This window comes from Neolamprologus multifasciatus, chromosome 3 (assembly GCF_963576455.1).
Source record: "Neolamprologus multifasciatus chromosome 3, fNeoMul1.2, whole genome shotgun sequence".
Taxonomy (NCBI): Eukaryota; Metazoa; Chordata; class Actinopteri; order Cichliformes; family Cichlidae; genus Neolamprologus; species Neolamprologus multifasciatus.
In genome coordinates, this window is record NC_140441.1 from 40,110,769 (window position 1) to 40,124,252 (window position 13,484).

The 13,484-nt window shown below is 39.6% G+C and overlaps 2 protein-coding genes across 3 annotated transcripts; both read left to right on the plus strand.

Moving 5' to 3' along the window:
* Positions 1 to 5,146: 5,146 nt before the first annotated feature.
* Positions 5,147 to 9,849, plus strand: LOC146523155 (dickkopf-related protein 2-like). Of its 2 annotated transcripts, none has more exons than XM_085145443.1 (5): positions 5,147 to 5,479; positions 5,660 to 5,829; positions 7,043 to 7,199; positions 7,277 to 7,429; positions 7,511 to 9,849. In XM_085145443.1, exons 2-5 carry the CDS (start codon positions 5,662 to 5,664, stop codon positions 7,843 to 7,845), a joined length of 813 nt encoding a protein of 270 aa, XP_085001569.1. In that variant the 5' UTR covers positions 5,147 to 5,479; positions 5,660 to 5,661; the 3' UTR covers positions 7,846 to 9,849. The 2 variants fall into 2 exon arrangements, with proteins under 2 accessions (XP_085001569.1, XP_085001576.1); XM_085145450.1 differs by having other exon boundaries at positions 5,148 to 5,479; positions 7,307 to 7,429; positions 7,511 to 9,844.
* A 2,200-nt stretch (positions 9,850 to 12,049) lies between these two features.
* LOC146523156 (GTPase IMAP family member GIMD1-like) lies at positions 12,050 to 13,365 on the plus strand. The gene is made up of 3 exons (XM_085145474.1): positions 12,050 to 12,215; positions 12,713 to 12,969; positions 13,093 to 13,365. Exons 1-3 carry the CDS (start codon positions 12,050 to 12,052, stop codon positions 13,363 to 13,365), a joined length of 696 nt encoding a protein of 231 aa, XP_085001600.1.
* Positions 13,366 to 13,484: the final 119 nt, after the last annotated feature.

Consider the following 13,484-nt stretch of genomic DNA (forward strand, 5'->3'; position numbering starts at 1 on the left):
AGGGCTAGTGTTGGTCTAAATCAACTGTTTATTTATATAAGTGATATATTGACCCAAATCAACTCTACCAGGGCCAGCAAGGTGAGCACTGCTTGCCCATTAAAGGATTTTTTGACTGTTCCCTTATTTACAAGCAGTTTGTACAGTGGGAAGCACCACTTTTGGTTTGGTAGAGGTTTTACGCTTGATTCCTTGTTACAACTCCAAAAGTATTTGTGTCTTCTCATCATAGAATTGGACTGTAAATATTTCACTTGTTAGGCAAACATCTAAACAACAGTATGATGTCAATTTTTTAAGATAAAATGCGATAAATTAAAACCAAAGTTAAGGCAAGCTTTTTCCCTGCAACTTAAACAGGGTTCTGTCCCAAAAGCTTCTCTCATTAGCTGTTTACACCATCTTTTAAATTACTGGCATTGTAGCTGGCCACTTTCTCTGGAAGCAAGCTTAACCCTGCTTGAAATCTGTCCTGCATGTTGATGTAATTGAAGTATCTGTGTCAAAACAATGGATTTAGAAAGCTTAGAAGCCAGCAGCTCTTTATGGTTAGTTGCAAAATGTGGATAAACTTCTGGTCTTTGACATGAGCCTGATGGGAAACCAGAGTATAGACAAGTTGCTGCTGGCTGTGCAGTTACTCAGCCATCGAGCACAGGCACCTGCAAGGTGACTATTGTAGGATATCTTGGACAGATTAGACATGCTGGGCTCAAATTTCTAAGAGCGCTGGTGAAATGGCCAGGGCTGGTACTGGTCCTCTGATGGGAGGCTGTTGTTTGTCTTTTGTCCTTCATAATTTTCTGATATTTTCTGTTTATATATCTAACCTACAGTGCATTGTAATGTTGATAGATAAATGGGACTTCAATACAACCCCAGTGCCAAAAAAGGTGGAATTTTGTGTACAATGCAAATAAAAACATACAAATTATAGAGTTATAAAATAATATAATTATTAAATTCATATTTTATTTACAAAAGAACATTAAAAACATATTAGAGGTTTAAGAAGAAAAATATTAGCTAATTTTGAATTTGATGGCAGCAGCACAAAAAAGTCAGGAGAGAGGCAGCAAAATGTTCAAAAACTACTAAGGAGAATCGCCTGAAGCAACATTTTGTAAATAACTAGGTTAACTGGGCAAAGGTTAATAACATTTATTGCAGCAGCTGGTCTCCTCAGTTCCCAGATGCTTACAGACTCTTGTTGAAATGTTTGGTTTTTTGTTGTTAAGTGTGTGTAAGTGTTAAGTGTAGAAGTCTATGTGAAAGCAAAAGATATAGAGAAAACATCAGGGCTCAACCAGGCAGGATCTCAGGATATCACAGACACATGATGATTCACTCACTGTAAATAAAACCAGCACCATGTTTATTCTTGGCCCTTGTGTCTGTTTGTTGCAGTTACAGATGTGATCCTAAGGGTGGAGTCATTGTTCTGTTGCTTTAACTTGCAACGGTGAGCAGCAGCAGCAGCAGCGCAGCAATGCAACAGAACATATTACTGGGGATATAATTTTTTTTCATACAAATATGTTAAGAGATTTGTCTTTATGACCTAACAAAGGGCACAAATAAAACATAGTTTTCTTGTTGAGAGTCATCTGGTAGAAGTACACAGTACAGAAAAAAAAGTGTCATTCTGGACATTTCTTTACATGGCAGCGCTGCATGTGAGAACACAACCTCATCACAATTGAGCTGCTGCTTAACCTCCCAGCTCCCTCTTTCATAGTGTCCAGCTCCATTGCCTCAACCACACAGAATATTTCCTAAGCTACTACTTCCTGCTGTGTGCTACATCAGAGAGTGAACAAGAGTGGAAAACATTCTGACCTGATTCTCTTTCTACCCACAGCTCATTTGTAAAAGCCTGAAATTCATTTCTGAATAAAGCTTTGAATGAAACTGAGGAGTCCTCCTCTCACTCTTCCTGTGTGGTCAGTTTAACTTTTTCAGAGACAAACAGAGAAGTTTGACTTTCTTTTCCTCCTCACTCTAAACCTGCCTCCTCTTCTGTGTTTGTGTATATGTTGGATGAATGCTCACTTGATGACTTCAATTCAATTTTATTTATATAGCGCCAAATCACAACAACAGTCGCCTCAAGGCGCTTTATATTGTAAGGTAGGCCCTACAATAGCTGATGGGGGTCTACCTTACACCTACAACAACTTCACAAGAAAAACTAGTATGTCTTTTGTTTCTCTGAAACTTTTACTTTTTTATAACAATCGACTCCTCTGAGCCTTTTTTCATTCATTTACCTACTTTTGGTTTCTGAGCTGAAGTAGCCTAATAGTGCTTAGTGTATAGTTATTATCTCCAAAAACTAACAAAACTGTTTCATTAAGAACTCAATTAATTGGACTTTAACCATTTGTCACTCCAATGCCACTTCCTCATGCTTCTAAATCTGGCTGCTCCTCTGAAGCAGTGGAGTCCAGCATAAGGCCCAGAGACCAGGATCGACCAGCAAGACTCTAAACTGGACTGACTGTAGGAGGGCACAGATTGTGGATTTTGAAGTGTATTTTTTAACTATAACTGTATTGGATTTATGATATATGGATTTCCTGTTTAACCTGTTATATTGGCTCTACTGGGACTGAATGAACATCGTGTTTTACTCAGGAAACTTGAGACTAGTGAGTGATACCATAAACTCACCAGGAAGGTGTTCACTGTTTTACTCCTGCCGGTTATTGCCTGGATCATGAAGACTTTCACTAGAAAGAGGATTGGGATCCAGTGGACACTTTGGATGACTTTGACTTTGCTGATTATCTTACATTCCTGGGAATTAACATCAACAGGCTAAGAACCTGGAGGGTGAACCTCTAGAACAAGCAGAGTCCTTCACGTACATTGGCAGTGTGATAGATAAGCACATTTAACCAGATACAGATGTGATTATCAGGCCCAGATGAGGAAAACATCTGCCGACACACCAAACTGCATCAACACTTCTGACATGGAGACCTACAAAACCTGCCATGGACAAACTGAACATGGCAGTGCCTGAGCCAAACCCTTCCACCCCAAAACCTCAGCAACACAGCAGGTAGCGCAATGGAAGAAAATAGTCTGAGATGAAGGTGGGATGACTTTGGTACTCCCTAACAAAGACAAAAACACTAGAGACTCCCTCACTGGGAACCCATGAGGAAAGAGAAAGCAGGGACAACCATGAAACACTTTCCATCCAGTCAAGACCTTGTTCCAGACATCAAAGTGACAGAAGTGGGATCAAGACAGGTAGTAAATAAAACACAGAACGAGCTGGTGGGCAGGTGTAGATAGACCTTGTTCCATGAAGGAAAAAGGGGCTAGACTAACCTGAAGTGTTTTCTCATTCCTGACGCATAACATACCGACGATTTGTCATGTCCCGAGGCGGCCCATGGGAACGCGAAAGGTAACCTTCTGCATCCCTATGATATGTTCCAGATTGGGGATGAAATCCAATAGTATGACGCTCCCGACGCTAAGACATGTTCCAGCCATGTATTCCAGCCCCAAACCTAGCCTTAACGATAACCTTATCCCTAACCTTAACCACAACATCATGTTAGAAAGTGTTTTCCAAAGCGATTCATGGTGAGAAAGTAAAATGAATGTACATGTGTAGATTCAGTCTAAACGGTTCTCATGTTTATTCCTGTTTACGCACGTGTAACATAGGAACGTGTTGGGTATACCAACGATTTGTCACATAGTGTAGTATGCTATGCTTTTGGAGTGAGAACGTGTTGAATTTTTCATAGACTTCTATACATCTTATCAATATAAGAAATGCTGTTAGTGAACCTCCAGCTCCCCCGTCCCTTCGTATGTATAATGTGTTTTTTTAATGTTTCCCATGAGGTCTGTTAGACTAGTGATATCTCGCATACAGCTTCACTTTAAGACATAAGTGCTAACAGCATCTTATTAATGTGGTTCGGTTAGTTTACTGTAGACTAACTGACATTTCAGTAAGGGGATGTGTGAGTGTAATGCTGATCCTGTAGGTGTGTTAATCTCACAATTACAGCATCCAATCTTATCAACACAATAAAAACACACGCACTCATGTGTTGTTCCTTTTGTAGGTGTGGAAAGGTTAAATGTGTCTGAGAAAGGTCATGGAGATGGAGAGATAAGTAAAAGGTTTGTGTGTGTAGGAGATAATAATGGATTGCGTTTATATAGCGCTTTTCGAGACCCTCAAAGCACTTTACAATACCACTATTCATTCACACACTGGTGGAGGCTACGGTTGTAGCCACAGCTGCCCTGGGGCAGACTGACAGAAGCGAGGCTGCCATATCGCACCATCAGCCCCTCTGGCCAACACCAGTAGACGGTAGGTGAAGTGTCTTGCCCAAGGACACAACGACTGAGACTGTCCGAGCCGGGGCTCGAACCGGCAACCTTCCGATTAAAAGATGAACTGCCAACTCTTGAGCCACGATCGCCCCAATGTACAAGCTGTTTTCACCGTTTCACTTCAGACTGAAATATTTTTATTCCTACACACTGTTAATTACTTCTGAAGAGTAGCCCTTTGGTCAGTTTATCACAAGATTTAGGTTTAATGAGCTTTTTAATAAAAGAATCACTGATGTGGAGACACAAGAGTGCGAGCAGGTCAGTCTTTCCTGCCATTTCAGTGATATATCAAAATGAGAGCTCAGAGATTACTGAGATCCTCACCACTACCACTTCAAGGAATTTCACATACAAGTGAGTCAGAAGGATAACCTAATCCATAGCCCCATCAATCATATTGAATGGATATGTAGTTTGATTAAAACATCTGCTGAAAGCACATTTTAGAAGGACAGCATTTTTTTGTATTTATTTTAATTTTTTATTATATATATATTTGCGACAATTAATTTGGGTTTACCTTCACTTGTACTTGTATATGAATGTTTAGTTTGTTGTTTTCAATATGCATTTCATTTCATTTCGTGTGTGTGTGTGTGTGTGTGTACTTTTCCACTTTTTTATACCCCATGTTTCAGGTTTCCCAGTTAAACTTTGGTTTTTCAATGGGACTTTTGAATGGCACAAACAACAAACTCACCATATGGAGCTTTACAGCTAAACAGTACCTCCGCCGTCACCCTGTCACCTGCAGCCATGGATGCAGGTGACAGGGTGGGGGTATCGATGTGAGCGTTGCAGGGGCGGGTTAGGGCTCCGCGTGACCAAGGATGTGGGAGGATCGGATTTGTATAAAGTGGATCAGGGTCCGGGTTTCTCTCACCTGTCCTGCACTGAAGGACAGGACTGAAGCGAAGGCTCGTCTTCTTATTCTTATTATATTATTCTCTTATATTGCTCCTGGGAGTTGGTTTAATTAAGAAAAGAAAATAAAAGAAAAAGAAAGAAAGAAAGAAACAACGGGAAATTTAAACCTGCAGCAGCAAACTGCACGGGACTGTGACGATTTACTTCCATCCATTAGAAAATCTACAGCTGAAAAGTGAGTGATTTTTTTTGCTGGTTTAAATGGAAAACATTTAGACCGCTACTGTCTCTTGTTTATTCTTGTGGAGATATTAAAGTTCGCATGTTTAAGAAAGGATGACGATAATGGTATGTCAGTACATGAAGTGAAATTAGCTGATTTTATTCACAGCGTCTAATGAAATCTTGATTGCAGTCATGAGCCGCTGGTTGGTGCTGCTGGTCAGTTTCGGGATCGCGCTTTTGGCGTGTTCTCGCTGCGGGCAGGCGCGCGTCGGACAGAATTCCGTCAGTACGGAGATCCTCGGGGACAGTGACGCGCTGCCGATAAACAGGAGCGCGTGGGAGCCGAGAGTGGACCTGACGGTGAGTGTGTTACCACGATGCGTGTTTCAGTCTGAGGGGATTCACAGAAGTCTCAACAAGTCTGTGCTTTGAAGTCAATCAAATCAAACATTTGCCTCTCACACAATTTAAAGTTAGCTAACAACTTTAGCTAAACTTTTAGCTACAGTGTTTCTAAACTAAATGGACAGGGGATTTTTGTTTGTTACGATGTATTGTAAATTTTATTGACCAAACTATTACAATGTTACAAAGCTCATTAAAATTTTATTGGCCTTTAATCTTTAGTTGTATCGAAAACGCTAGTTTAGTTGACTCTTTCCTGCTCCCTGTAAAGCTATGTGCTGCTGACAAAGCACTTTTTGCAGTGTTGTTGCAATGTTTCAAAAGCTTTATTGACTGAACATTATTGGTTACATTGCTTCAGTTTGGCAGAAGTTTTGGTCTTTATTTGTTGTTTCAAACATTTGATTGGTGGGAATATTACAAGTCTGTATTCACTTTCAAATTACAGGTACCATCTGGTTTACCAGTCACTTATAATATTTACATGTTTCTAAACATTATCATCAAGAACATCACATTGTTTCAAAAAGTTCATTGGCCTTTTTTATTAGCAGGATACTGTTTCAGGTGCATTTCTCAGCTGTTATGATGCTGTAAGCTTTCATGATAAAAAAAAAAACTATGATGATGTTTTAAAATTTCTTTGGCTTCCAACATCAAATAAAAGGTTTCTTTGGTTTATCAACTGGACTGTTTTGCCCCAATGTACAGTTTTAAGTTGCAATGTTGAGGTGTACTTTAGAAGAGTGCTACAAAATTGAACGCTGATAATTCTGCGTTGAGCCTATGATGTCGCCTATGCAAGCCTATAATGAGTCGATGACATTTATTTTCTTGGTGATCCATTGACAATCAGAGGAAAACTAGCCAGAAATGCATATTCGGAATTCAGGCCAATCACAATATTTGAAGACTGTGTTTATGTTACATGTAGTTACTTTTTCAGAGAGGTCTGCAGTTAAGACCTACCTATGGCGTAGATTTAGTCCAGAAGTATAAACACATAAAATGGCTCAGGGCAACTGTCATTGCAAGTCAGAGTAGTTTAAGCCCTCCGTTTGTTATTTCATGCTATTTTTTCACCAGTGCGAAAAGATCACCTTAAATTACAAAACGAAAACCAAGTTCATTTGTTACTCTGTAATAACGTTTGTGTGTCTGTCTGCAGGTCTACCAGTGCATGAGTGACCTGGAGTGCAGAGAGGGGAACTACTGTCACACCTCCTCAAGACGTCCTGCCCACTCCCACTGCAAGACCTGCCGCAGAAGGAAGAGGCCCTGCCTCAGGGACACAATGTGTTGCCCCACCAACCGCTGCAGCAACAGTTTAGATGCTCCTCTACAGAAAACTTCAGTTTAACATTAATTACAATAAACTATTCATAATTAAAATTTTATCAAGTGTATTATCTCTATGTTCTTCCTCCGGCAGATATTTGTGTTCCTGATGTGGACGGCTTTGTGTCTGAGAGGATTCCAAACACTGATGGAGCGCTAAGCCCGCTCACCAAAAAGAAAGGCGGGAGGCAGGAAGCCAAAGGATCCCCTGGCAGAAGTGAGATTAGTGTTATAAACCTGCAGTATGTTTCCCCCTGCCTCCTTCATGTTTCTCTAAGGGTTTGTGTGTTTGTTTCAGGTCAGGTCGGGAATCCTTGCTTGCGCTCATCTGACTGCTTGGACGGTCTGTGCTGCGCCCGTCACCTTTGGACTCGCATCTGCAAGCCCGTGCTACGTGAAGGACAGGTGTGCACGCGACACCGACGCAAGGGGAACCACGGTCTGGAGCTGTTCCAGCGCTGTCCCTGTGGGGACGGACTCATCTGCTGGACACTGCGAGAACCCGGTACCCAACTAGATGCAGTGTCACGGTTCAACTTCTCGGCAACCTCATCTCGCTACTCCTCAGGACTGTCTTCAGGCTCTGCATCACCAGCCAAGGCAAGGCTTCATGTGTGTCACCGATCTAAATGAAGTGGACAAACCGAAAGAATGACTAAGGACTAGTGAGTTGCTCTTTTTGCCAATGACTTACCTCAGAGACAGAAAATGAAGACCTGTGGAATGAAGGGAGGGGTGAATAACATAACTTGTTACATGCATGACAACACCCGTGGCCCCTCCCCCACTACTTTTTACAGTGTTCCTACATGCTAATGCTAATTAGCTTCCTGCCAGGCTGCACTGACAGGCAAACTCAGCAGGAAGTGAAACTCTTTGTGGTGCAGATCTTGTTTCCTCATTTGTGTTTAGACAAGCAGAAACCACTTTGAAATCCAGTTTGACCCCATTTACACCACCACGAAAAGAACCGGTGTTTGATCCCTAATGCATATCTGCTGCAACTGCCTCCAGCACATGCATTCATGTGCTGAGATTTTGAAGAAACCTGAAATGAAAAGGTTTTGTTTTCATATTCCCAAAACAAAGATAACATCATTACTTCGTTACTAAAGAGGAAAAATAGTTATCAAACAAACCTGTATTAGCTAAAACGTTGAATTAAAACTAAGAAGGAATACTGAACTCAATCTTCAAACACTTCTCCACAATTTCAACCTGTAAAGAAAAAAGAAAATAAGCTTTTACAGGTGTGAAACTAGGTGATGATTTTCAACTGAAGCACTCAAGAGGTGCAAATATTACTCTAACCCATTGGACTTCAGAGACCCAAGCATTAATTTTTCTGAAAAAATACATTTGTAGTTATATAATGTTACAATAAAATAATGTTTCAAAACAGTGCCTCAAATATGTTAACCTTCTCTTCTTTTGTCAAATCAGAGGCATCTAAAAAAATAATAATATGCTTGATGCTGGAGCACGAAATTATACCAAGAACCTCCAAATTTAATATTTTCTTTAGGAAAATTTATAGTAATGATAAAATAAGGAACCAAAAATTCCAAAAAAAGAGAGAAAATAATTCAATAAAATAATTCAAACAGTTTTTTACACAAACACATTTAAAAACATCCTCAGGATTCAGGTCTGAGGCCTGTCGAGAGGAATTACTTTCCTGTAAGTAGTGTCTGTATATTTTTGAGTTAATGTTGGTGTAAATATGTATCAGATTTAATCGGTTGTAGCACTCTGCTGATTTTATACCAGCAATTATAAAGGAAATTGTAATGTAACATAAAACTATTTGTCAATCTAAGTTGAATATAGTTGAACTCTTTAATATTTACCTTTTAAGCTATATGGCTGAAAGTATGCCATGTTTGGAAAGTGTAATGTCTGATAACAGCCCACAAGATTTAAGCTGTCATTTCCAATCATAATCAGTTATTTTTTCTGTTTCATTATAGTTGGGATACTTGTAAGATGCCCATTTCTATTGGATTTGTTATTGTTTACTAGCAGTTAGCTTGTAGCAAATGGTAGCCTAGTAAGCTAACATCATAATAAATGTAAGTTGTGACTGTGATTGTTGTTCTTATTTGTTTTTTGTGTATCTAAACAACAAAATGGGCTTAAGTATATTTGTTTTGTGTGTTAATCTAAGATGTGTTAAATTGTTGTGGCTTTGTATAGAGCTAATGCTGCAATTTTGGTTAAAAGTAGCATTTAGCATACTATCATCATCTATCATTAGGAGTTCTGTTCTGAACTGAGAAAAATCAAAGTTTTTAAGTAGAAAGGAGACCAGTAAGAAGGATCCCTAGGCTCTCTGGTCACTTGAACAATACAATGCAGTAAGATTTAACTTGAGTACATAAAACTTTAGTGGTTAAATCACATCCTTCTCATGCTTTAATATCTGTTACAGAGAGCCCTGCATCTGCTCAGACCACATGCTTATTTAATGTTTTTCCACTTAGCCGATGGGCACTGATAACACAAGCTAAAGTGGGAAAGGAATCATCTCCAAAGGTTTGTAAAGAAAGAGGTTAAGTGAGGTCTGATCTGATAAAAACTGTTTTAAAGGTCTACAAGAATAAAACTACAATCTGATGGCATGTGGGTATGACCATGTAAGGGTTTGTTTGTTTGTTTGTTTCCTAAAACCTTCCTTCCAATTGATTGTGATCTTTTGGAGGTCTGGACAGGACAACAGAAAAGAACGTGTTGGTTTCATTGTGGCTGGTAGCTGCTGGGCATAGCTGTTTTCGCTCTGTGTATGGTTGTCATAAAGATAACAAGCACACACAGTGTTTTCCATACCCCTCTAGCTGTGTTTCCCAGCTTCCCTGTTCACATATATTCTGCGTGGGTGATTTATCTGCATGAGCGTCACGTTCCATCTGTGTCTCCTCATTTCCTTCCTAAGTTTTCCTTGTTGCTCTCATGATAACCTGATTCTTAGCTCTTAGCTTAGTTCCTCCAATCACCACTTGAGGCTGACTCCAACAGTGAGTCCATCCCAAAGAATTCATGTTAAAATAAACTAAGCATTTATGGTTTTGGCCTAGATAGCTAATCTGCCCCTTCATAATAACATTACCAGCAGGTGATTTCTTTGTTATTATAACTTACTTTTTAAAATTGTATTAAGGTTTGAACTTTGCATTATTATCCGCATGGTCTCAGTGAATGAAAGCAGGATATAAGACAACATCTAGTCTACTATATGTATATGTCTGGACCAAACCGGTAAAAATCCCCTTTCTTCTACTGTATTGAAATGTAACTACACAATTAATCAACGAATTCACTTAATGTAAGAAAAAGAAGCGTAATTGCAACAATATGTCTCAGTTTTTCTACATGACAATAAAATGCAGCTGTAGTAAATGAAAGAAAGTGAAAGTGTTTAAAATTACAAAACCATCATTTTGGTGTCATATGAGGCTGCGGCTATTGGGGCAGGTCTTTATTGGTAAGAAAAGTTGTAAATCTGTTAAAAGAAAAAAAATACAATTAAAAGTTCAAAATTTATGTCCTCCTTCACATTTTCCAAAGTCGTCCAACAGGCTAGATTGGAGTGTTTGCCAGGCCACTACTGGCCCTCAAGTCTGTTTCACCATAAATTTAATGTTTTGAGTCAGTTTTTAAAATTAATTTTGTGTTAGTTTTGGTTTTATGGCAACACACTGTGAGTATTTTTCAGTCTAAAGACATAAAAATAATACATATCGAATAATACATAACGAATTGCAGCATTATACTGTAATTTGCAAGTGTTTACAGTGTAAGTACCATTTTACAATGTTATAGTAAGCTAAATTAAATAGTTAAATACTTTAAATCTACATTACAGTAACGGAGGTTCACTGTAATTCCAATTACCATGAACAAATTGTAATTCAGTGATGAATGAGTGATGTATTATCAATGAGCTGCAGTCTGTCATAAAACGTCTTTTTCATTTGACTTTTTCAGGAAAAACTGAGAGTAGATGATTGCTCTGTGTTTTCCCTTAAAACCTGCTTCATTATTTACAAGTCACGAATTCTGTTTGCCTGTTGGTTTTAGTTGATGCAAGCTGACAGAAGATTTAATCACAACAGGTAACACAGGGAACATCAGTGTCAGGAATTACACGGATGTTTGTTGCTTTTATGACTCAATAAAACTGCAGCGAGGTACAGATAGGACCGGCAAGTTATAGTTTAACCAGTAACCACTCCCGTAAATACACATTCAACTTCCCATATCGAGCATATGCAGTCCTTGAAACTTTTGCCTCTCCTGGTAAAGTAAAGCAGGTAAGACTCACTTTTGTTTAACTACAGTTTCAAAGCCTTTAAGTTAAAGAAAATATTACTGTTCATGACCCTATGAGACCTGTTTCTTAAAGGTTAGTTAGTGTAATGAGTTTTGTTTTTATAATTAGAATAAAATAATGTCTTCTGACTTCTGTTGGATGCAAACTGGATCGGTCTGGGATACTACTTAGTATTCAATCCTGACCTTAGCTGAGTACTGACAGGTGCAAAGCTCAAAGAAAGCCAGAAATATTTATGTACCTATAAACTTAATGTATGTGTTGTTATTGTTTTATCAAGAAACCATCCAGCCTATTATAATGAGATTAAATAGGAATAAAAGTTTTACATAAAATCTCTTTTTGAAATGTATTTTATTTGTTCGTGTTGTATAACAAAGCTCTCGCCCTGGCTTTAACATTGAATGAGAAACGTCTTTAGAAATAAGGAATAATCAGTGTTAAACAGTGTGTGACTTTTATATTAAACACTGTGAGACGTGTATTCAGAAGACTTTGTTTTTTCAGATGGATCTCAAAGCTGAACACGGTCAACCTGGAAACAACCTCTTTGATTTCCTCAGCAGGTGGGTTCATCATCATGGTGATGGCAAAAGGGACGTGCTGGTCTTGAACGTGGTTTTGCTAGGCGGCCCTCAGAGTGGGAGGAGCTCTGTGGGGAATGCTCTTCTTGGTCAGTCCTTCTACAGAACTTTCTTTTAAATACATTTTGCTTTATGTCTCTTTTGATGGTGTATCCATAGAAACATTTCCCAAATTGCCACTGAGTCTGGACTCTATATTTTGAAGTTTGGCCACACCCATGCTTGTTTGTTTAGATCCAGTGTCCTGTACAGGTGCAATGCTGGTGCGGACTGGTATACCAGAACTGAAGCACAAACTCCTTGAATGGGCTTTGCCACACAAGAAAGCTACAGTATTTTACAGTTCAGACACGTCAGTTAGCCACCTGTTTCAGAGTCAACCTTGCAGGCAAAGAGGCCATGTCCCTAGCTCCAGTGCCTTTAACTTGAAACACTTAGTATAAAAAGGAAAAGTAGGAACCAAAATTAGAATCACCTTTCTCCTTATAGCACATACACAATGATAAATAAACTTAATCATGTAAAATCACTAAATGTAATTTGCTAAGAATGAAAAAAAGTTACTACAGATTTTTGCATCTGACAGGTGGAGACGAATTCCAAACAGGAAGAAGCATCTCAGGTGTGACCACTGAGTGTCGCCTCCTCTGGCGCACTTTTCCACACTTTTTCAGAAGACAGGGGGCGGAGACTGACATGATGCTGAGAATTATTGACACGCCTCCTGGAGTGCCTGACCCACAAAGCATCCACCAACTCTGCCCTGAAGGCGTGCATGTGCTCGGCATCGTTGTGAGAGCCGACCTGCCGCACGAAGACAAACACCTGCAGCAGCATGCAGAGGTACTGCGCTCTGTGACTCGGATATCAGGCCCCTGAGCTCATGGTCATCTTGTGTTATTTTTAACAGCATTGTCTGCATTTGCTAACTGTGTTTGTTTTCTGTGTTTGTATTTTGGCCTTCAGAAGCTCCTTGGTCCAGAATGGCATCAGCATTGCATACTTATCCTCACGCATTCTGACCACCTGAGAGAGACGGGGCTTCAGCCTTCAGCCTACCTCGCCCAGCCCTTTACTGGCTGGCTCAGAAATCTGGCTGGGGAAATAAGGGGCGGGGTCTGGTTCCTAGATAACACCAGTGATTGGTCGTCAGTCAGAGGGCGACCACTCAGAGACCAAATTCTTTGCCTCTCAGCCAAGAACCATCACAGGGCTCTGACCATCAGGACCTCTGTCTGACACCATGTGGGGCCTTTCTTTTGTTAATCTTTAAATCTGAAGTCAGCTTCTTATCACATAAAGTTATTTGTGGAAAGAGATCCTGTATTTCTTTCTGATGGCTGCTTTATTATTCACTT